This window comes from Zingiber officinale, chromosome 3B (genome assembly GCF_018446385.1).
Source record: "Zingiber officinale cultivar Zhangliang chromosome 3B, Zo_v1.1, whole genome shotgun sequence".
NCBI classification, from domain to species: Eukaryota; Viridiplantae; Streptophyta; class Magnoliopsida; order Zingiberales; family Zingiberaceae; genus Zingiber; species Zingiber officinale.
Genome location: NC_055991.1, coordinates 93979596 through 94004722, shown reverse-complemented (window position 1 = coordinate 94004722; position 25127 = coordinate 93979596). Strand labels below are relative to the sequence as shown.

Sequence of the window (25127 nt, the reverse complement as noted above, 5' to 3'; positions counted from 1 at the left end):
CACATGAATCATGAAGATATCCACTCTCCATTATATTCAAATGCCCAACCTTGAGCATACTCGCTAAAGAAGGTTAACCACCTTCCAAGGTGTATGAAAATTAGATTTTCATGTCCTTAAAGAGTAACTCCCCCTAAAGACATGCACGTAACTTTTGTCATTGCACCAACAATGACTTGAAATCCCTAAAACTTTAGGAAATCCAAAATTTAGAAGTTTTGAGGTCCAAAAATTCAATATTGAAACCAAACCTCAACCTCTACTTAGTCTCCCTTAATCAATCCGTCCTTGTTTTCATCACGAAAACTCCCCCTAAATGTATACAAATGTGTTTTGAGGAGTTAGGAATGGTTACCTAGACTAAAGATGGTTCAAAATGCTGAAATCAAGCTTTCCCAGCCAAAATCAGCATTCCCAGCCAAAATCAGCATTCCCAATCGATTGGAGTTGGATCCACTGATTGATTCAGACTGCGTGGATTGATCGGCTGATCGATCCAGCGAGCTTCTGCTCGCGGGAAAACTCCTCTCAATCGATCGCCCGATCAATTGAGGCACTCCAATCGATCGAGTGATCGATTGAAACTCTGAAAATGTTGAAATTCACTTTCAGTCAATTTCAGAAACTCCCCAAAAATTCTACAAAATTCGAAAAATCATGAAAATTTATGTAGACATTCCTTAGGGCATATACTATTAAGGAAAAATAGTTTTATATGAAAATACTTTCTATTTTCCAAGTTTGACATAAACTTGAAAACTTGTAAAAACTTTAGTGTTTTCTTCTAGTTTGTGCCTAACTTTTCAATGATGATTACTATCAAAAGATAGTCTTCACCAAGGTTTTCCAAAAGTATTTTAAAATCATTTTCAAAATCAATATCCAATCATATTCTTTCAGCTCAATGCACATGACTTGTACATTAGCTTTCCCAATGATTGGAAAACACATAACTATGTGTTTTGATGAACTTAAAACTCAAAAGAATGCACTAGATCAACATCTTGAGTTTTGTTCATCATCCTAACATCTCACTTATATCTAATGTGCACTAAAACACATACAAGTTACCTTATAGTTCTTGTGAGATGTAAAATTTTGGTTTTGTCCTAAACTAGGGATCATGCATATCTATCTAGGCATTTTGAGGTTAGGAACATCCACCAAGAACGTTACTTGTTAATGAATGTCATTTGTCCTTAGTTTGCAAGGAATTAAAAACATGCGTGATGTGTTATGGCATACATCAAAGATAAATAATTTTTTAAAAAAATTTCTATTAGTATATGATGTATATATGATATGACATGGCATGATATTTTTATGTTTTTCATAATAAGGCATGAATACAAAATATGATGTCATGGCATATGATAGGCAAACAAAGTATGACAAGTTAGCATAAATGAAATACCTAGATTATCTATCTAAGTATCCTTAATCCTTAGCTAAATTAAAATTTTAAAAACTAGATTGCCCACTATTTCCTAAGAAAAATGCCAAATTTCAATTTTTTACATTTCTTTTGATTTTTCTAATTTTGTGCCAATTTAAATTAAGCAAATTCCTCAAATTTTTGGCACAATTTACTCTTCCAAGAATAACAAGTTAAATTAAGGCTTAAGTTACCTTTAACTCTCAATGAAATGTCAACATCCCAACTTGGCATTTCTTTAGACTTGATTTCTTGTGCTAATTAAGATTATATCCAAATACTCAAATTATGACACATCTTACTCGTTCCAAGAGTAAGCCATTAATCCTTATCATTTTCAAAGGTTAACAATAACCTTGAAAAAGCTCTTAGAGTGTCAACTTTATCATGATTGGGTTAACTACCCTTTCAATTTGAGTTGACACTCTCTAACCTATCTAGGGGCTAGAGAAAATGCTCCTATGAACCCAAAACCTATTGGTACTCCTTGGATGCTCTAGGTACTCACTAGGGATAACTTCCCTAGATACCTTCCTAGTGACCTTGTTTGACTTCTTAGAAGCCTTGGTCACATTTTCTAGATCAACTCTAGGGATTTCTTCCCTTGTGACCTTCTTTGTGACTTTCTTGGACTTCTTAGAAGTCTTAGTCACTTTTGTTGCAAAAATACTCTTAGGAATAACCTTCCTAGTATTTTTGACTTGACCATTTGACCTAGGGTTGGTTCCATAATTATATGGAACCATATGATAAGAAGGCACATCCTTTTTAGTTTTAGGTTTGTATCCCAAACCCCTATGACCCTTGGATGACCCTTGTTGTCCTAACCCTAGATTTTGCTCATTTTGCCCTTTTAGGATATTTTCCATCCTTTTTAGGGTCTTTTCCATTTTATCAAGCCTTGACCTCAAGACTTGATTTTCTCTTATTAAATCCTTAGTTTTTGGTTTTTCATTTAATCCTTGAGCAATTTTATTTTTAGGCTTGTAACTATGGTCCTTAGTGTTATTGTCTAAACTTTTACCTACCTTCCTAACCCTAGGTGTGGTAGTCTTAGCATGGAGAGTCATATGTTTTTCTTTAATACTATCATGCTTCCTATTTCTATGGTAAATAGCATTAAAATGATAAAAATTTGAATTAGCATGTTTTTTACCATTATTTAAAGGGGTAGGTTCAATAAATGATACTTTGCATTTTACCTTGGAGGCTCCCCCTTTACTCATGTTTCCTCCCTTAGACTTGACCGCCTTATTTCCCTTAGGACATTGACTTCTATAATATCCTTTTTGGTTACACAAGAAGCACACAATGTGCTCCTTGTTCTTCTTTGTTGTGGGGATGGTCTCCTTGGGCTTCTCCTTGCCCTTTGGTGCCGCTTGACCCTTCTTCTTGGCCAATTTAGGGCACTTGCTCTTGTAGTGCCCATGTTCCCTACATTCAAAACATATGATATGATCTTTATTTTTAAATGAAATATTTATACTTTCACATGTAGGGATGACACTTGATCCTCCATTTGATGTCTCTTAATTTTTGGAGGATACATCATCTTCTTCTTCTCCTTTTGACCTGGATGTAGAAACTTCTCCTTCTTCTTGATCTGGTGTCACCAAAGGTCGCTCCCCCTTAATCCTAGAGGTGGAGACTTCTTCATCTTCATCTTGTACATGGAACAAGGAGTATGCTCCCTCTTTGCCCTTTTCATTACATTCCTTTGAAGATGAAGCTTCTTGGACTTCTTCTTCAGAAGTTGAGCATCTCTCAACTTCGGAGTCCTCTTGATTTTGATCCAATGAGTCACCCTCTTTGGATTCTTCTTGATTTGGTACAGTGGAGGGGATCCCATGAATCGTTGCCAATTTGCTCCAAAGCTCCTTGGCATCCTTGAATTCTCCAATTTGCTCCAAAGTGTGGCTAGGCAATAGATTGACCAAAAGCTTGGTCACTTTATCATTGGCATCACTCCTTTGAATTTGTTCTTGGCTCAACTTGCTCCTCTTGAGAATTTTGCCCTTTGAACTTGTTGGAGCTTCGAAGCCTTCCATGAGAGCAAACCATTGCTATATTTCCACCATCAAGAAATTTTCGATCCTTGATCTCCAAAGCTCGAAGCTCATCATTGTGAATGGTGGAGGCACCCTCGTGTCGAATCTGAGTCCATCTTGGAATTCCATCTTGAAGTTGAGCTTTTTGAATTCTTTAATTTTGATGAATTTGCTTCAACTTTTTCACCCTCTAGCTTTGCTGCCCCTTCTGGCGATGATTCCGGTAAAGAGCGACCTCGCTCTGATACCACTTGTTGGGACCGAAAAGTAACTAGAGGGGGGGTGAATAGCTTGGCGCGATCTCGTGCTCGTCGTTGCTTGTTTCTTCAATGATGTGTAGCGGAAAATACAAGAAAACAAATACAACAACGCTAACTCGAGGATTTACTTGGTATCCACCTCAAGAAGAGGTGACTAGTCTAAGGATCCACACACTCACGCACCCTCCACTATGAAAAATACTCCTTTACGGTAACTACCGAAGGCGGGGAAGACCTACAAGCTCACAGTACAAGAAGAAAGGGAAGGAAAATACAATACAAGCAAAAGCTTACAAGATATGCACAAGAAACCCTAAGCCTAGCTTCTTCCTCGCCTCTTGACTTGGACGTGCACCAGCACAAGCCTCCAAGAACCTTCAAGATCTGGCGTGAGAGCTGTGGAGAAGTTGTTGTAGAGTCGCAGTGAATCGAAGATGGAAGCCATGGAAGATCTGTCGAGAAAAACGCTCGCCAACAGCTAAATACGACGCCAACGGTAGGATCCCAATCGATTGGATTGCTCCCAATTGATTGGGGAGGCTTTGGATCGATCGATCCACAACGCCTCTGTGCTCTTAGGAATTGCCTGGATCGATCGGCTGATCGATCCAGGGCTTATCGCGTAAAATTGCAGCTCCCAATCGATCAGCCGATCGATTGGAGGCTCCCAATCGATCGACCGATCGATTGGGAGGCTTTTTGTGCGATCGACAATTCTCCCAATCGATCCACTGATCGATTGGGAGGAGGCTTGTTGCAGGGACTCGCCCAATCGATCAGCCAATCGATTGGGCATGAGCCAATAGATCGCCTGATCGATCCAGCTCTTGTTTTTGCCTAAAAATAAGTCCAAAGTCCTCTACACCAATATCTGGTCAACTATGACCTGTTGGTACATCATGTCTAACATCCGGTCACCCTTGACCTGTTAGCACTCCCTCACTAAGTGTCCGGTCAATACCTTTGACTCACTTGGACTTTTCTCCTCGTGCCAAGTGTCCGGTCATCCTTGACCCACTTGAACTTTTCTCCACCAGGTGTCCGATCAACCTTGATCCACTTGAATTTCCCGTGCCAAGTATCCAGTCAATCCCTTTGACCTACTTAGGCTTCCCAACACCAGATGTTTGATCAAATTTGATCCATCTGGATTTCTTGTGTCTGGCTTCACTCACCAGGACTTTTACCTAGCTTCACTCACTAGGATTTTCCTTCTGCCTAGCTTTACTCACTAGGACTTCTCATTTGCCTGACTTCACTCACCAGGACTTTTCATACTGCCTAGCTTCACTCACTATGTCTTTCACCTGATTTCACTCACCAGGATTTTCCAGCTGCCCGCTTCACTCACCGGGACTTTCACCTAACTTCACTCACTAGGACTTTCCAGTCAAGTATCCAGTCAACCTTGACCTACTTGACTCTCCTTCACAATCTCCCCACATGAACAATCGCACCTGCAATCTCCATGTGCTGTCTACATGTATTGTCAAATATCGAAACTCAAACATCAAGACTCGAGCTTGAACCAATTCAAGTTCAGTTAACCAGGTCAACCTTGACCTAGGGAATATTGCACCAACATAAAGTAAATCAGAAAGATGAGGCACCGGATTTGACTTGGTTACAACCAAAGAGGTTGTTAATCCAAGGAATGTCGCACTAGTATCTCCTTCGGGTGGAGAAGCCTCTTACAACAGTGAAAGCGTAAAACAAGGAAGCTAATCTAAAATTGAAGCGTACAAGTGTTGGAAATGAATTGCTCTGAGTTGTTGAAAAGCTTCTGGACCAAGGCTATATTTATAGCCTTGGTCGAGGCGCTTGGAGGGTTCCGGACGCCCTGGGAGGGATAAATTTTATCCCCCAACGTTCAGATCGAGTCAAAGCTCGATCCTAGGAAAAAATCATCTCCGGGCGCTCCGGTACGTTCCGGGCGCCCCAGACCCAAAAGTCAACTTCGGTTGACTTTTTCAGTCCGGGTCCTCTGCTCCGGCTCTAGTCGCCTCAGTCCGGGTCTTCAACTCCAGATCCGCTCGCTTGGGTGATCTCGGCCATCCGGAAAAGGGCTCACCCGAACCCAACTTCCGGTCTTCTCGAGTGGGCTTCCGCTCCGGCTTCTCGTCCCTCGGCGTACTCATCCGCAGTCTTAGTCCCTCGGAGGCACCGCATGCCGCCCTTCTCGCTAGCTGTGTCTCTTGCTCTTCGAGCAATCTTCCGCTCCGGCTTTTGTCCCTCGGAACCATCGCACGCTTCCTTCTCGTCTGCCGGTGTACTCTTCCGCAGCGCCTCGTCCCTCAGACGCACCACGTGTCATCCTTCTCACTAGCTGCGTCTTCCACTCGACTACTTGTGCTCCTAAGCTCCAGCACACTTAGACACAAGGTTAGAAATACACATGACCTAACTTAACTTGTTGATCACACCAAAACAACCTTGGAGTTCCAACAATCTCTCCCTTTTTGGTGTAAGCAACCCAAGTTAAGCTAGAGTTAAAATAGACATAAAATAAACTTAACTAAATTTGCAATTAAGTGCAAAAATAAAATAAGTTTAATTTTTGGTCTACCTCCCCCTAGATTTATACTTTTCCTTCTCCCCCTTTGATCACATAAAAAATGGGGTTCTAAGAAAAAATCTAAGGGTAAAAATGTCATAAAATTTTGAGATCCTTAAAAAATTTTGCAATAAACAATCTCTGTAAAAAAATTTTAAGTAAAATTTTAAGAAAATATTCTAAGTGAAATGATAAGAAAAAAAAATTCTAACTTAGACAGCTTTGCAAAAACTTTTTTTGAAAAAAAAATCCTAACTTAAGATTTTTCTAAGTAAAATTTTCTAAGTAAAAATTTCACGTAAAAGTATTTTTCTAAGTATAAAAATATTTTGAAAAAAATGTTTGAAAAACTTTAAAAGCATTAATTAATTCTAATTTTAATGCTTTGACCGAAAGTTAATTAAACAGTTATTTCAATATTTTGACTTCCAGGTTGTGGCGAGGCACTAGGCCTTCTTGGTTATTGGAGCAACAACCACTTCCTTAGACAAAGCCTCATAGAGAAATGCACTGTTTAATTTTCTCACTGAAAGCATTAATTTCGTTTAAAATTTAGACTAAGCAAGATTTAGGAACCCAATATAGGTTCCAGCCTACTGGATTAATTAATATTTCTTAGGTACATATTTTCTTGAAATATTTGTAATTTGTCCCTGATGATATCTATAATACCAATTTAAATTTTTAAATTTTCTAAAATTAGATGAACACGTATGGTTTTTTAAATTATCTACTTGAATTTTCAGATTTTTATTTTCTAATTTCAATTTCTCATTTTCTAATTTTGATTTGTCTAATTCTTCTAAGGAACAAGATTTAGCCAAAATTATTTTTAAATTTTTAATCTCCTTTTTTAATTTGCAACAGTCTTTTGTTAATAGTTTAACAAACTTAAAGAGTTTATCGGGAGGAAGTGATTGTACCTCACTTACCTTGTCGATCCCGTTGTCCGTTTCTCTCCCTGAACTGCTGCTTTCTTCCAATGTGGCTCCCCCTTCATCGATGCTCTCGATGCTCATTTCGGAAGAGCTTGACTCGCAGTCATCGTCTTGATGACTTGCCATTAGCGCAAGTCCGGAGAATGCCTCGACTTCCGACTCCGACGACGTATCGTCTCACGTCGCCTTTAGGGCCTTTCGCTTTTGAATTGACTTCTTACCCTTCTCCTTGTCCTTGTTCTTCAGCTTGGGGTAGTTGTCCTTGACGTGCCCTTCTTCGTCGTAGTGGTAGCAGTGGATCGTCCTTTTCTTTCTACCCTATGGATGGTTAGTTTTTCTAGAATTGCATAACTTCTTAAATCGCCTTACCATCATTACCATTTCCTCGTCGTCGAGAGAAGACTCTGACTCAGGTTCGTCTCTCGATGCTTTGAGGGCGACGTTGTTCTTGGGCTCCTTCATTCCTACACATCTTGACTCATGCACTTCAAATGTTGAAAAGAATTCTTCTAACGAAATCTTTTCTAAATCTTTAGAAATGTAAAATGCATCTACTAATGATGCCCATTTGGTATTTCTAGGAAAGGAATTTAAAGCGTACCTTAGCGAATCTCGGTTACTTACCTTTTCTCCGAGATTCGAGAGTCCGGTCATAATCTCCTTGATTCTTGAGTGCAGGTGCGCAACTGTCTCGTCTTCCCCAAGTCGCAGGCTGGTGAGCTGATTGCGAAGTAGATCTCTTCTTGCGAGCTTGGCTTCGGGCGTCCCTTCATGCAGCTCGAGGAACTTCTCCCAAAGTTCCTTTGCCGAGTCGTAGTTCCCGATCCTGTTGACTTCTTGAGGCGGAAGAACGCTTAGCAGATGGTATTCTGCTTTGCCGTTCGCCACGAAGTCGGCCTGCTCCTTTTTCGTCCAATTGGATTTCTCCTTACCTTCCGGTGCTGTAAAACCAAATTCCATTGTAAGCATTAATTCAAAATAGGTGGTAAAAAAATACCTGCATCATCTTTTTCCAAGAGGCGAAATCCCCTTCGAATTTCGGTGGGTGGATGCTTGGTCCGGCCATCTCGTTGCTTCGTTCGGCGGTTAGTCCTCCTGAAGCACCTCGGCTCTGATACCACTTGTAAGACCGTTGCAGCCAGCTAGAAGGGGAGGTTGAATAGCCCTGAAAAACAAAAAAAAACAAAAATACCCTTCTCGAACTCTTAAACTAACACTTGTAAATTAAAGTAGGCAGAAAGTAAATCAGAAAGATGAGGCACCGGATTTGACTTGGTTACAACCAAGGAGGTTGTTAATCCAAGGAATGTCACACTAGTATCTCCTTCGGGCGGAGAAGTCTCTTACAGCAGTGAAAGCGTAAAACAAGGAAGCTAATCTAAAACTGAAGCATACAAGTGTTGGAAATGAATTGCTCTGAGTTGTTGAAAAGCTTCTGGACCAAGACTATATTTATAGCCTTGGTCGGGGCACTTGAAGGGTTCCGGACGCCCTGGGGGGGTTAAATTTTATCCACCAATGTTCAGATCGAGTCAAAGCTCGATCCTGGGAAAAAGTCATCTCCGGGCGCCCCGGTACGTTCCGGGCGCCCCGGTCAGTTCCGAGCGCCCCGGACCCAAAAGTCAACTCCAGTTGACTTTTTCGGTCCGAGTCCTCTGCTCTGGCTCTAGTCGCCTCGGTCCGGGTCTTCAACTCTGGATCCGCTCGCTTGGGTGATCTTGGCCATCCGGAAAAGGGTTCACCCGAACCCAACTTCCGGTCTTCTCGAGTGGGCTTCCGCTCCGGCTTCTCGTCCCTCGGAATCGCTGCGTGTTTCCTTCTCGTCCGCCGGTGTACTCATCCGCAGTCTTAGTCCCTCGGAGGCACCGCGTGCCGCCCTTCTCGCTAGCTGTGTCTCTTGCTCCTCGAGCAATCTTCCGCTCCGACTTTCGTCCCTTGGAACCATCGCACGCTTCCTTCTCGTTCGCCGGTGTACTCTTCCGCAGCGCCTCGTCCCTCGGACGCATCGCGTGCCGTCCTTCTCGCTAGCTGCGTCTTCCATTCGGCTACATGTGCTTCTAAGCTCCTGCACACTTAGACACAAGGTTAGAAACACACAGGACCTAATTTAACTTGTTGATCACACCAAAATAACATTGGGGTTCCAACATCATCGAGTACACTCTTAGCTACTATTTTTAACTTTGATATCATCTTATCCTATGTTGTATTAGAGTCATCGTATATTTCACCTAATGCTTGTACCTCTACCCTCTCCTTAAATATATTTTGGTTCCTATCCTTTAACTTCCACCACTTAATTCTAAGAGGTGTATATATTTTCTTTCTATTAATACTATGTTTGAGGCATATATCTAATACTACTAACCTATGTTGGGTAGTTAAGCTTTCTCCAGGGATGACTTTGCAATCTTGACAAATCTTTCTATCCTTTTTCCTAACTATAAGAAAATCAATTTATGATTTATTATTCCCACTTTTGAACATGACTAAGTATTCTTCTCTTTTATTAAAAAATGTATAAGCTAATATAAGGTCATATACTATCGCAAAATCTAATATAATTTTTCCTTCCTCATTTCTTGTTCCAAACTCATAACTTCCATGTACCGTCTCACATTCCTCATTTTTCACTCCAACATGCATATTTAGATCACCTCCTATTAAAATCATTTCATTTGATGAAATATTTTATAATATTTCATCGAAGTCATCCCAAAATCTTGATTTGGTAACTTCATCTAATCCTACTTGCGGTGCATATACGCTAATTATGTTCATAGTTTCTTTCACCACTATTATCTTAAGGGTTATAATTCTATCCTCTTTTCTAACTACTCCTACAATTTTATCCTTTAACGAATATCTACAATAATACCCACTCTATTTTTTGCTTTACTCTTTCCAGTGTACCATAACTTAAAACTCGAGTTCTCTATCATCTTTGCCTTCTCGCCTACCTATTTTATCTTTTATACACACAAAATACTAAGTTTTCTCCTAATTATCGCATCTACTACATCCATTGATTTACCAGTAAGGGTTCCTATGTTCCATATTCAAAATCTTATATTATTAGGTTTTCTATCATATTTGTTCTTATCCAACCTATGGTGTGAGAACTCTTGGCTATTTAACATTACACCCAAGTTTATCAGACTCTGTAACGTGAACTCGTGCATATTTAGCACTACACCCGAGTTCTTAAGATGTAGTGGTCTTTGCCGAGACGTTATAATCGGACCCTGCAACGTGTTCATTTCGGGGAACAACCTAGCATTACCAGAATAATTTAATGGATCCATTCATTGAATATTTACCATAGTTTTAATACTAATTGTCAACCTAATGCAACCCTCCTCCTTTATCCGAGCTTGGGACCGAACATGACCGATCGTTATGGGAGGAGTTATATATATATATATATATATATACCATGTACATCCGTTCGGTGAGCGACGCATGGGCGGCTCATAGTGAATATGGATGCCCAAACCACTTCCATGTTCCCCGAGTGGATTTCGGCCACTTAGAGCACTCGGGAGTGGTCCAGCCGCCCAGATTCACTCTAAGTCACCCAGAGTCGCTCATCGAATGGATGTGCAGGGTAATAATATATATAAGCACTTTCTTAGTTTTTCAGGTATATAAGTATCAAGTTTAAACAGTAACAGATGAATTTTCTTTAACAGCTGGATATAAAGCTGTCAAATTAGGTTGGGTCTGTCGAGTTGACCCCACTCTATCAAATAATTTAAGTGAGTTGGGTTGAAAATTTATCTACCCATCATCTGGCGGACCTAAATAGGTTAGCCCGTGCGGGTTACGGGTCCAGGCGGGCCAACATGCGGCGAGCTCGGATTGGCCCGCGGGCCTGACAAAAATATCAATGAATATTTATAAATATATTAGAACTTATAAATACAATAATAAATATCCATTAATGGTGAGAATTCAACTACTGAGAAGCCTGAGATAATACATTCTCTCTCTAACTCTCTTCCCCTATTACTAATTTACTATAGTGATAATTATAAAACATAATAGTACTTAAAACTTAAAACCCTATTTCTATTTTCCCAATTCCCATCGATCACTTGACGCTTCGCCTTTGTTCATCGTGACACTACCTAACTCGCGCTCCTAAAGTCATAGCCTCGCAGGCTTGAACGCACCTGCGGCCTGCCTCATCAGCGACCGCTAGCTAGTGTCTCCCCATGGTCATGAAGTAAAACGACATTCTGCCTCACGCGTGTCTACCTCAGTGTCTCCCTATAGCCGCATGAAACCTGCAAAGACACAGAGTGCAAACAAACTGAAAGATGGCAGTCCAACTCCGATATATGATAAGCTTGAATCCATTAATTCAGCAATCGTTAATCTCCCAACTCGAATCTCATAAGTTCAGCAGTCTCCAAGTTTTGTTTGAGGTAGGATTTTTGGCTCCCTTTCCTAATTTCTTTCTATTTCCCACTAGTTTCATAGTCCCTACTCGGCTACTCCCTAATGTTTAGCATTTGTTATGCAATACTAGATTACCAGTTCTCTCTTTTGATCCTCAACATATCTTGTGTTTTGACTTTGGATTGATTTGTTCTGCATTTGTTCTGCAGTCAATAGGGCTAACATAAAAAATAAATTTAGGTTATTTTTCTATTGGCATCTAGAGTTCTTGTTTGATTGATTTTATCATAAACTAAATTTATTTATTTATTGTATTTCAGATTGATTTTGAAATGGACTCTAGTTCTTAAAAGCAAACTATTATTTTAGATAATGAATTGGAAAGTGCTAAGCATGATGACAATAGGCTAATTAAAAGGTTTAAAGAAACTTCTGATATTTTGGTGCATTTTAAGAAAATCAAAGGGGTTGATTATATAGATAAAACTGAATATATTGGATGTAAAAACAGTGTAAGTGTGGGGGTAAACAATATGAAATTTCTACATTGTGACGTCATCTTAAAATTTGTGACAAATTAAAGTTCCATGATGTAGGTCAAATGGTTCTTGATCAATATGGGAAGATGAGGTCTAAGAAAATAAATCAAAAGTCTGGCTTATGGAATCATCAGACATGATTTACCATTTTCATTTGTTTAGTATGATGGTATTAGAGCTTGGATGAAGTACAAATCTAGATGTTTCTTTCATTTCTAGAAATACTCTTGTTTAACTAAATCTACTTGAAGGAAAAAAGAGAAGCTTAAGTGTATTTTGACTACGATTCAGAATAGAGTTTGTTTGATTTCAGATTTGTGGGCGATGTGCACTAGTGAGGGTTATATTTGCTTGACTGCCCATTTTGTTGATAATGATTGGAAATTAAATAGAAAAATACTTAGTTTTTCTCATATGCCCCCTCCACACTCAGGAGTTGAATTAACTGTAAAATTGTTGAATATTTGAATGAATGAGGGAATTGACAAAAAGACTTTCTCTTTGACATTAGATAGTGCATCTAGTAATAATAACATGCAAGTTCATTTGAAAGAGCAACTCTCTTTACATGATAGTTTATTGTGTGACAGTCAATTTTTTCATGTTCGTTGTTTTGCTCATATATTGAATCTTATTGTCCAAGAAGGTTTGAAAGTGACTACTGTACTTTGAATAAAATTAGAGAGTCAGTCAAGTATGTTAAAGGTTCACAGGCTAGGATGAAGAAGTTTGGAGAATGTGTACAAGCAGTTGATAACATTGATACTAGTATTGGCTTACGACTAGATGTGTCTACTCGTTGGAACTCAACATATTTAATGTTGGATAGTACCATCAAATATAAAAAAGCTTTTGCTTCTTTTCAATTCAATGACAAGAATTATAAATATTGTCCTTCAAGTGAAGAGTGGAAAAGAGGAGAGAAAATATGTGAGTTCCTTGAGCTATTTTATGACACTACTAATTTGATCTCTGGTTCTTCTTATCCTACATCAAATTTGTATTTTATGCAAATATGGAAGTTTGAAGTTTTGTTAAAGGAAAACTTATTAAATGAAGATGAGGTGATGAGTTGTATGTGTAAACGAATGATGGAGAAGTTTGACAAGTATTGGACTCAATATAGTATGGTGCTTGCATTTGGAGCTATTTTTAACCCACAATAAAGCTTTCAATGTTGGAATTTTTTTATTCAAAGGTTGAAAGTGATTCTCTTAAATGCAAAAAAAAAGATCTTATGAAGACAAAATTGTATAAGCTTGTTGACCAGTATTCTAATACTAACCAGACAAGTTCTTCACAACCATAATCTTCTATCACATATACACTTTCACAAAGTGTTGGAGTTAAAGGAAAGAACAAAAGAATCGTTGATGTAAGTACTCAAATTTTTTTTTTTTATATTCTCTAATTTTTTTTGTCACTATTATTCCAATTAATGTAATATCCATGTCCTGGCAATGCCAGTTTACCACATCTAACAAGACTGTTAAGTTTCCCAAGGCAAGGACTTCACCTAGCTCGGGCTTGGACCTGACTACACTTATGGACCAGCCAAGATTGTGCCTTCAACCATATTTTGGAAAACTCAAGCCCTCAGACTCAGTAAGCTTATCTATTAAGATTGTTCAATTTTCATTGATCAATTGTTTTTTATTTTTTTATAGATTTATGGATTACGGATTAAAGATTACTGATTGATTTGTCTAATTCGTAATCCGTCTTGAATTAAGTCGGGTTGGAGATTTTATAGTCCGCCAGGATAGTGGGTTAGCCAGCCTCGCCAGATGTTGGATTTTTGGTGGATTGGTCCACCCCGTCGTAAGTTGGTCCGTTTGACAGTTCTAACTAGATGACCTAAAAAAGTTAGACTGATAGGTGGCACACTGTGAACATTTTACGATTTACCTTGATAGCAGTGGGAAATTTAAGTGTGATCAGAACGATACTTGATGTCAACTAATAAAATAAAAATTTAAAAATGGGAAATATAATAAATTTTAAAAATATATAAATTTAAAAACTATTAAAAATAGTATAAATTTGAATATATAAATATACTTTACAAAAACATAAAATTCAAGTTTGAATATATAGAATGAGCTTTAAAAAATATTAGAGTTCCATCGTAAGTGAAAAACTTAGCTAAAATTATTATATGCTTATTTTTTATTTTAAGTTTTTTTAGTTGACACTATCTCATTTATAGAGATTAATTTTGGGAATCATCAGCCCTAATAAAATCTTATCCATTAATTTATGGAAGTTAAAACTCAATATTTAAATGTATGCGACTCGATTAAGTGCATGTTATCGAAGTTCGACCATTTAAAAGTAACTCAAAAATAATTGTGGAATAGTTTTGATGAGGTTGGAAATCGTATTTGAACTTTAATATCCGCTTGCAGAATCTGTATATTCAAATTTAAATTTTAAATAGAAAAATAATACAATTATAATCAATTAAAAACATAGATGAACTTTAATAACCTAATAACCTCCTAGGATGCATCTATATTTTCAAATTTAAAATTAGAGCAAAAGTATCATATACTAATTTTGATCAAAATTATTATATTATTTATTTTTTATTTTTTTTCAATATGTATATATATATATAATTTGAAATTTTATATAATATTTCTAAAAACATATAATCTTATTATTTTATTAAAACTATGAATTTTTACTGACAATAATTTGTGATGAAATCAAAATAAAATTATCTTAATATCTTTTTTATATAAAAAAATATACACTGTTATAGTTCTCTTTAGTTTCGCATTTTAGAATTGGCAATATCGTAAGCGGATAAGCTTCTATAAATACGTTGAGCTAGCGACGTTAAAAATCATACCTTTCTCGATCTTTTGGCTAAGATAAAGTATAATACTTGTTCTTATCAATTTAATATCTGATATAAAAAATTAAATTAATTTTTTATAAAGGAAAGTCCATTACGGTAGCTTGTTGCTGGGATTTTCGAACATCACCCTTGAGTTGTACTATTGTAGGTTTGACGCACCCTTACAAGTTCAATTTATAGATCTGAGGCACTAATTACACGTATTCATGTATTATATTGCACATGCAATGCGTGGCAATGATGACTAATTAAACTTAATTATCTCATACCATCTTGTCCCATTTTTAAGTACCCTCGGGGCTATGGTACAACGACATGATATCCTGTAAGAAACTATAACACTAAACACGCAGAAAGCACAGCGAAAAAATAAGTTTCTTTCCAGAAAATTCATGCGAAGGAAAATCATATACTAAGTATTTGTTAAAGGGAGTTATACCTTTGGTGCGTGAACACGAACTCCTGACAGCTAGGATCTCAGCACGATTAAACATTTGCTCTTCTTTCGATATCCACACAAATAAGTCTTTCGTCCATCTCACAAAATCAAGAAGTGGAGAAGAAAAACCATCTAAGGTTGTGCTAGCAAACACACTAGGAGGTTTCGGCCAAGAGAAGGAAGAGAGGAAGAAGAAGAGCAAGAATAAAATTCTTACCATGAAAATGAATCCAAAAACCCCTTTTGTACTCATTCATTAAATTGCCTTAATTAACATTAATATTTGTTTTCATCCAATGCATCCAATACATGAGCAATTCAAAATTGACTACTCTTTATCTAATGCATGATCAATTCTAGACTCAATGAATCTAATTCGAACTGGACTCAATCCAATAGTTGGATCTAATTGAGTCTAACTCAATGAGTCAAATTTGAATTAGACTTAATCCAATGATCCATTATATGAACACATCTCTAAATCAACTTGTTCTTTGTATGTGACCCAATAGGTTCTCGTAACATTGACAATGTCTCTAAAACTATTTTAGATACATAAACAACGAATGACATCTAGCAAGACATCATTGCTACCCAAGTGACGAGAATATCGAGATCCGACCTAACTTATCTGTGACTATTATCTTATATGACTCAGTCCCTATATCCTTGATATCTAGATTGATCAATGAGACATAGACCGTGTCATCCTCTTATCAATCTTTGTGTTTCTTGATCTCCAAGTAGACACACTCAAAATAAATAAGCTCAATATCTCATATTGACTTATTTGACCATGATCATGCATTCTTGTGTTCTACTAATCAATGGGCCCACAGATATCGCTTCCGTCATATGGAAGGGATAGATCCCATCTACATCACTCACATCTTTCCGCATAATTCATTGCATACCCAATGATCGACTTTATAGTCCACTCTGTTACAGGTGGCATTTGACGATACCAAAGTACAAAATTCCTTATGAAGGGAACCGTAGTGACTTCAGATCTAAGGACTATTCATACTAATAGTCACATAAGAATATTTATGACACTCATATAACGATCCATGAAACATGCTCATGACGGGTTATTCAGTATATATTCTCTAATACATACCCATGTATCAATTTGATATCTCATATCCATGACTTGTGAGATTAAGTCATCCGATGAGCTACATACTAGTCTCAACGCATTAATATTGTTCTTGTATATTAATGTTTGACTAGAAATAGTTAAGAGTAGTATTCTATATATCCATAACATCCCACTATCAATTCAACCAATTGATATATTGTAGACTAGAACCTACTATCATAGGACATTATTATACTTATTCATTCAGCATTGAACTGAAGTAAATATAACAGCCAACTTTATCTTTTATTAATAAGTGAAATATGATATAAAAATATCCTTGTCAATTATCTCATAATTGATACTAGGGCTAATACTAATACATCTAACTTGCCACCTAAGTACTCACAGTTCAATCCCTAACTATGACAAATTTACAAAAAAAAAAAAAAAAAAAAAAAAAAAAAAAAAAATTTCTCCAAATAAAACCTGGTTTATCAATTTTTTTTTCTTAAGTCATCGAGTTATGGACTTGGTGACACCAGATCATGCTATATGAGCAGTTTTAGCACCATTTTAATGCTTAGTTTCTCAATTATCTCATACAACTTTTTCTAATCTCATAAAAAATATCACATAATTTACCTCACCCCTATCTGTGCTATTATTATTGGCCAAAGCTCCCTATAATTTATCTTCTTATATCTAGTTGGGGGACAGCGATACTTGGCCATCTGGAATAAGCGTTATATCTTTTACCACAGATAAAAAAAATCACATAAAAAATATTGAGAAGAATTTAGTAGGGTTTCAATTTCAGCTTCAATACTAAGCCTTCCAGCATCTACATCCTTGCAGTGCTCTACTTATAAGCCCTATAGGAGAAGAAGGGCGCCGAATTGCGATGCAGCGGAATGACATCAAGTTATTACTCAAGCATCCGTGGTGTAATCCCCAACAAAAGGGCGTCAACAACAAGATACTAGATTTCTGAGCTCAGCCACAAGCACTTCCCGATTCACCTTAGCAACCGATAAAATTTCCGTAGGACCAAACTAGCCATCTCAAATTCGGTGTTACCTCAATAATTTTTCTAGGAGAAGAAGTTATGAATAGTTATATCATTGAAGCACATCTTACAAATGTATCTGGGATTGCTGATGCTTTTTGCAATATATAAGAGATCTTACTGGTCATGTCGTTATGCCAGAATACAAGAACAATTGCGAATTATTTCACATTTATATACTTTGCTAAACTTCTGAAGTGATGGACTAAATAAAAAGTTTTCATCATATACAGAACTAGGTTACAAGATGTTGCACCCACCTGTTTGAGGAGCCAAAAATATCCTGTGAAGCATGGCCAAAGAAACATGAAACATGTGTACTTGCTCCAAAGCTCTGTCCAAAGTTCATGTTTAGCTCGAGGAGCTTATAACATCACTCCCCGAGAAAAGCGGGCATCTTCAAGTTTATCTAATTTCTTTGCCAGCACCTTTTCAAACTGGCTATCTGAGACAGACAACACCTGGTTGAGTACAAGCTTGACTCCATAATCCCTTACCCGACTATATCTCGGTTTAATCCTCTCCTCCAAACTATAGCCAAAGTAGTGAGGAAATTTGACAAGCTCTGATTTTGGATAATCCATTGTTAAGAAGTAGTTCCACTTGGGTATCAAGTTACCAGCTAGGCTGAAAGTATAAAGGGCTCCATATCTATTGACCATGGTACTAACTTCTCCTTTGCTGTAACCCCTCTGAAGAAAAAATACTGTGATCGGCTTCAGATTAGCCTCGACACTTAGTCCAAATGTCTGGGGACATTTGTGTACAACAGAGGCAACATTGATACCAATTGATTCGAGATAATCAGCCGTAGGCTTGAGCTTATCTTCCACGCTATAACTTATGATATGCGGGCAGCGTGTCAAAATTTTCCCTATATTCTGCTCTGAAACACCCAGCTCGGAAAGGTAATCCACAGTTGTCTTCACCTTCTGTCTGCTGTAGGTAAGCAACGCTGGGAATCTATATATAACCTTGCCCCACTTGTTCTTGTCTACACCAAAGTTCTCTAGATAAGTCATCATAGGCTTCAGATTCTCTGACATGCTTATACCACACAACTGAGGTCTTTTGATGAGAATAGTGGGGATATCGGGTTGAGGAACGCCAAGCTCCAAAAGAAACTCTACTACAGGTTTGATTTTCCGGTCCAAACTATAATAAGCAAAGGCTGGGAATTTACGTATTATATCCTTAATCTGTTCAAGTTTCACTCCAAGATTCACAAGGTACAGAACATTGTCAGGAAGATGACCATCCGAGTTCAGTTGACTTACGCGGGCTATGGCTCTTTCTATCTTGGAATCAGAATTAGCACAATTTTTGGGAACAGTTGAAGCAGATGGTTCTGCACCTGGAGGATCTGGGAAGTTCCCGACAAAATCTATCAACGAGTCTCCATATTCTTTGTGGAGCCATTCAAGGTATGGAATGAGTGCATCTCTGATTTCAAGAGTTGTAAGTTCTCTCCCTGCAAGATAAACATGATAGATCAGTCGGATTCAGTTGCAGATACTTTGAGAATATTTTAGAATGAAGAGAATAAATATCTCTTTGATCGAACCTACTAGGTACCGAGATTTATAGATAGATTGAAGTTTCAAGATAAGGTGGTCAATAAAACGATCTGATTTGTTGATAATTCTTGCTGATACCGTGTTGCTCAACCCTTGTTTTCTCAGAAACAATGTTAGTACAGCTTTTGCCTCCTCTCTTTCAGCAGTTAATAAACTTGAGGGAATTGTGGATAAGTCATGGTCAAGAGCTATTTCAGATTCATCTGCAACAAAAACAAAACTTTACTGTTGCCTTAATAGTTGAGCTATCATGTTTAGAGTTGCTGATAATCTTATTACAACAAGCATTGAAAATTTAGTCTAAATAGCTTACAGGTTCTTGCTTTGCAGAGAAAGAACTGTTGGGAAACTTTCTGCTGAATCCTGTTTCAGAAAAAGTAAACCTTCTGAGAAACAGAGTGATAAATATTGATAGATTTGTTTTGAGACAATAATTATCTAGTGGATATACATGAGCTCAAATGTGTATGTAACACAGAAACTCTAACTACTACTTGATTAACTGTTATCTAATCCTCAGCATGCAAATGGTAAGCAAGCCAATATTTTTTTATATTTCAATTACAAACCAACCATAATTGTATTTACGCCTATTAACATCACTCACTCATAGAACTTATACTAGTATTAACTTGATCCACTTGAAGGAACATCAACTTGAGAACCTTTCTCATTTCTTAGCTAGTTTCCACTGTAGATAGATTTAATCTGAGAGATCTACATAGCCGACCCCACCTAATAAGATAAGGCTTGGTTGTTGTTGTTTGTTATTGGTCATTGATCGAATCAACCATGCGATATATATTCCCACTTACCGAGTGATAGGTCATTTGTCGATTGCTTGCTCATCTTTCATAAAACTAGCAACACACCAACCAAAGAGTATTTAGTATTCACACCACTTTTACAAGAAACCCGCAAGCATTATAACATATTTATTCTTCTCTTGTGAAGTAATTTCAAGTTCAAAGAACAATTTTACCTATCTACATGAGACCCCTACAGGGAACTTTGATATAACGATAAAATTGTTGTTATGTGACCTTGTGATCACAAGTTAACGTCACAGAAACAACCTCTCGTAATGCAAAGTAAAATTGCATACAATAGACTCAATATGGTCTGCCCCTTTCTCGGGACCCCGTATTGGTGGGAGCTTTGTGCACCGAGCTATTATTTTTTTACATGAGACCCCTATAGACACTTGATAACATATCAAATGGATTTTCATGGTGAATTTGTTTAGCGTTAACATACCTATATATCAATATATTTATAGGCACGAGATCGCCAGAAACATAGAAACATAGTAAGTACTGGTTATACTATGGAATCAATGTTTTGTCTCAAAATTACTATGACCAAAGACATTTTAACACTATCGCCTTGTGCTTTGTGAGTTCAATCAAAGGCATTTCAGTTTCCTTGCAAGTCCGACTGCCTTACCGACCTGCCCTACCGACCAGGCAGGAGGAGGAAGGGTTTTACTAGTTGGAGTGTACTCAGTCTTTGTCGGACTAAGGGACTCCTAAGGCTTCACCTCCCATCAATTCCACTCCTCCATTCCTTTCCAAATCCCTAATAGGCAATAATCACGGCAAAGAGGGCAGATAAGGCACCTAAACCTACCTCAATGTCTGTGGCAGATCAGTAAGCAAAATGTCGTATACCCTCCATTTCTACCAGAAGAGAACACGAGTACCTGGGAGTGGATGTGAGAGGGAAAGAAAACGGTGGTAGCTTGCGGAACGGTGAGGCTCCACAGACGGATCTTTGAGCTGCGCGAGCGATGGACGCAGAACCGGGAACCAAAAGAGGTCGAGAAACCGTCATTAGAGGGCGATGACGAAGGGAGACGGTGGATTCGGCTTGCCCTTGCCCTGCCCTGCAGTGCCACCGCCGCAGTGGCCACGCTCGGATTCGGCTAACGCTGGAACGGGGGCTTCACCTCGGCGGTCCAGGTGGGAGGATCAAGGAGCGGAAATCCAGATCTGTTGGGATGAGACGGCATGCGATTTGCCGCGCTAGATTCGGCATCATCTTCTTGTGTTTACTGCTGAGGACGGATTGGTGGATTGAGTTAAAAAAAATATAGATATATCTTTATTAATTTAAAATATAGTGCGCTCGTGGCCAGTTAACATTTAACAATGGTCACTTGGTCGCAAGCTTGCAATGGATGCGAGAATACGACATACTCATGACTCATGAGCTCCACAAACGGCTTGTCGTTTGATGCGGCTCCTCTTCCTGCGTGGGTTCTTATGGGTAGAGCCTTTACTCTCTTTTGTTCGAGTTATTTCTATGTCATGGTCTGCTGACTCTGCTTTCCAATTTTGATTGAGATCTATTATTTTTAAGAAAATAGAAAAGAATAGGTTTAACATGATAAAAAATTTACATCATCTCATTTTCTGTCAAAAGTTAGATTTCAATAATCTTTATTATGATTCCAACAAATAGAGTTAATATTTTAAATTAATTTTTAATTATATATGTTAATTTATAAGATTTAATATATTCATCTTCACTATCTCTCAATCATACTCTTCTCTCATTATGTTCGTTTCTTCTTCGTTAGTAACGCTTTCTCCTCTTATCGATAAAAATATGGATTAAATTTTTTTTATTCATACAATCTAAAATAAAAATGTGACGTTTTTTAGTTTCCCATCTTCTTCTTTTCCAACTCCCTCTTTCTATACTTCTCTCGCTCGTTGAGATTGGAGAAGAAAAACTACACCTAACTCTGGGATACTGATCTAGTTGATGCTACTATGCTCCTTGCTTAATTAAATTCAAATATTAATGTATTTATCTATATTGTGTCGGATCAAAATGAAATATTTTATTATGTTTAAACAATAGCAAATTAGATGCTTTTACCATTTTAGCTTCCTGGATAAACATTAAGTTTAGTTTTTATTTAAATATATTTACAGTTATAATTTTTTTGATTTTCCCTTTATCTCCATTCTATTATTTACACTTATTCTAATGAAAAATATGCTTTATTTTTTCTTTTGTTGTAGGTCTAAAAACGCTTATTTAATTTTTGATAAATAATAATAACTAGTTTTTCTTTTGTGTTGAGTTTTATCATTTTGTACATGTATTTCATATTTATTTATTTTTTGTGTTATGATTCATTCTATTGTTGTACCATTTAATTGTTCTTATTTTCTCAATTTTATTCTTTTTTTAAAAATTATTCTCTCCATCTTTCATCTGAGTAATTAGACGTACTTCTATCATTCTTAAAGAATTTTGAATACACTTGTTACTTTCAACTATATGAAAGATTCATAATTTAGCAATTTTATCAATTGAAAAATATTTATTATCAAAGCTTAAATATAGAAATTTAATTAATACTTTTACACATAAAAGTTAGAAAATTAAATTTTATATAAAAAATTATATTTTAAAATAAATATTTTAATTTATTTAAAAAAAATTAAATTCACCGTTCCCAAATCTAAATGAAAAAGGGTGAGAATTTTTTTAAAAACAATGTCAAAGGCCTAAATTTTTTTTCCTAGAGCCTCAACTAGGCTTGAGCCGACCCTGCTCTATGCTTGCACGTCAACATGTGTCAATGGGCATCGACGATCCTTTGACGATCAAGTCAAGCAAAGACTATAATGTCAATGTTGTATGCTTGCTACCGTCTATGGCCCACCGCGAACCTTGCCCATGACCCTCTTGGATGTCAGAGGAGGATGTTGATAGCGTCTATCGATCACAATTATAAAAAACAGTCAAAGGTCCAGTTTGAAGGGATTTGACTCAGCAAAGATGTTCTCGGTCGAAGTCATTCCTAATGTAATTTGTTATAGGATGTTCCTAAAGTGAGGGCACCTGTAAAATACCGGAAAAATAGGAAATATTAATAAGGGATTTTTTCGAAATTTTTCGGAAATTTTTCGGAGCTCGTATAGATAAGTTCACCGGGATAAAAACGGGGTCCAGAAAAACCTGTTTAGGCTACCCTATTTAAGTGAGGAAATGTTTATATTTCCTTTTCTTTTTATATTTCTTTTTCTTCTTTCCTCCGTTTTCTCTTCCTCGCCGAACCCGTGCGCCCTCTTCCCTTCTTCTCTCACGCCGAAGCCCTAACTGCCTGCGGCAGTTTCTTCTCCTTCTCTTCCTCTCCCGAGCGCCGGCCGCCGGCAAGTATTCCGTGCCCTAGTTTTCCTCCGGTCTCCCCTGTGCTCTAGCGCCGACACCGATCCAGCGCCCCCGCCGGTCGAGCCACCTTTCCGATCCATTCTTCATTGCGCCGCCGCCGTCGAACCTCCTGATTCCCCTCTGCCTAGTGTGGGCAGCCGTTCTCTTCATCTCTGCCCAAGTGTCGTCGGCCACAGAAACCTCAGCGCCGCCACTGCAAAGGAGTTGGCATCGCAGCCACCTAGGGCCGGCCATCACCCTCTTCCCTTCCTCTCTGCCCTAGCCGTCTCCACACGATCGTCTGATTTCCGTTGTCTCTGTGTGCCACTGCCGGTCCATCGCCAGTGTTCCCGTGCCATGACAGTGATCCTCAAGGTAAAGTAGGGACAAGAAGTTTATGGATTCAAGGATCTTGTTTGATTTAGGTTTGTTGGTTGATCTGTGATTTCCATCGATTGATTTCTAGTGAGGTTTTGTTTTGATCAGTGAGGTGTGTTTGGGCTGTCGGGCAGAATCTAGAAGGTGGTTGCTTGATTAGTGACCTCCTGTTTGATTCGGTTGATATCGGTAAGGAAAGATTTTAGCAAGATTATGTGTTGTGGGTTGCTCTTTGATCCAGCAGCACCTTGGATTCGATTGGACCTCTTTCAGGCAGTACACGTTTGGGTTGAGCTTGAGGTATGTGTTATGTGTCAATTTGGGATAAATTTGGATTATTAGATGGTTGATATGGTTGGTTAATTATATTAGAACAGGTGGTAGATCATGTTTTACATTAAAGGTTTTAATTAGTTGTTTATGTGTAGTGGATTTAGGTTTCGATTTCTAAGCTAATGGATTGATTGAGATTAGGGTAATTAATCCTGCTTAAGCATTTGATCTAATTTAAGTAGGTCAATCGTGAGGTCATTAAGGTTTTACCCTAAATTAGTCTTAGGGATTGTATTTAGCTATTTTTATGAATTTAGCTAAATAAAATATTTATATGTTGTTTGTTACAGGACTCTGACGCGAGACGAGTATCTCGACGTCGTATTTGGACCAGATTGGACTTTTCGATTGGAGGCGGGTACTTTTGACTTATTGTCTTTGATATGTTTAGTAATGAAATTAACATGTTGAATTAATTGTGTTTCTTATTTGTTTCAGTTAATCACTGCCCAATACATGTTACCTGTTTGATTGGTTGTTTGTTTGCATCTCGTATCGATCTCGTACCTGATTTTTCATGCTCATGGGTAGTGATATAACCATGTTTCACATGTTCAGGACCTAGGTTTGATACCTTATTGATCAGTATATCTTGAGATGATTTATTCACTATGGTGCCCATTGTTATATGTCCAGAGGTTGATTTAGTATATTACCATGCTTAGTGACATGCACCATTTGCATGATCGCATGCTGTGCGATAGATTGCTCAATTATTGTTGAGCACATTGCGATTCATCATCGTTGTGCTCGTTGTGACGCCTTGGATAGCGTGACACGGGTAAAGACGTCGGTTTAGCTCTTCCTGCTCCGTTGGTCCGCTCATGGGTAGTGTGACGCAGCGTTAGAGATTCCTCCTCGTCAGCGTGTCCGGGAGATGAGAGCAATGCGCTCCCCATTTATGATTTGGGGTAGAGCGTGTGTACTCGACAAAGATCCCGTCCTCGGTCACTCATCGAGTAGTGATGCAGAGTGCGGTTGTCACCCCTACCCACCGGTCCCACTTTTGTTGTGAGTTGGTCGCTGGCGTCAGGGG

The 25127-nt window shown here is 37.9% G+C and overlaps 1 protein-coding gene, 1 long non-coding RNA gene and 1 pseudogene across 2 annotated transcripts; 2 read left to right on the top strand and 1 right to left on the bottom strand.

Moving 5' to 3' along the window:
* Nucleotides 1-15031: 15031 nt before the first annotated feature.
* LOC121968692 lies at nt 15032-15208 on the top strand (annotated as a pseudogene).
* A 2520-nt stretch (nt 15209-17728) lies between these two features.
* On the bottom strand, nt 17729-21274 carry LOC121967112 (transcription termination factor MTERF5, chloroplastic-like). Its single transcript, XM_042517144.1, has 4 exons — nt 20913-21274; nt 19524-19573; nt 19198-19413; nt 17729-19104 (listed from the first exon to the last, which is right to left on the bottom strand). Exons 1-4 carry the CDS (start codon nt 21041-21043, stop codon nt 17999-18001), a joined length of 1503 nt encoding a protein of 500 aa, XP_042373078.1. The 5' UTR covers nt 21044-21274; the 3' UTR covers nt 17729-17998.
* Nucleotides 21275-23262: 1988 nt separating this feature from the next.
* On the top strand, nt 23263-24437 carry LOC121967113. The gene is made up of 3 exons (XR_006107650.1): nt 23263-23755; nt 23867-24058; nt 24382-24437. It is a non-coding gene; the product is annotated as an uncharacterized LOC121967113 (long non-coding RNA).
* The last annotated feature ends 690 nt before the right edge of the window (nt 24438-25127 follow it).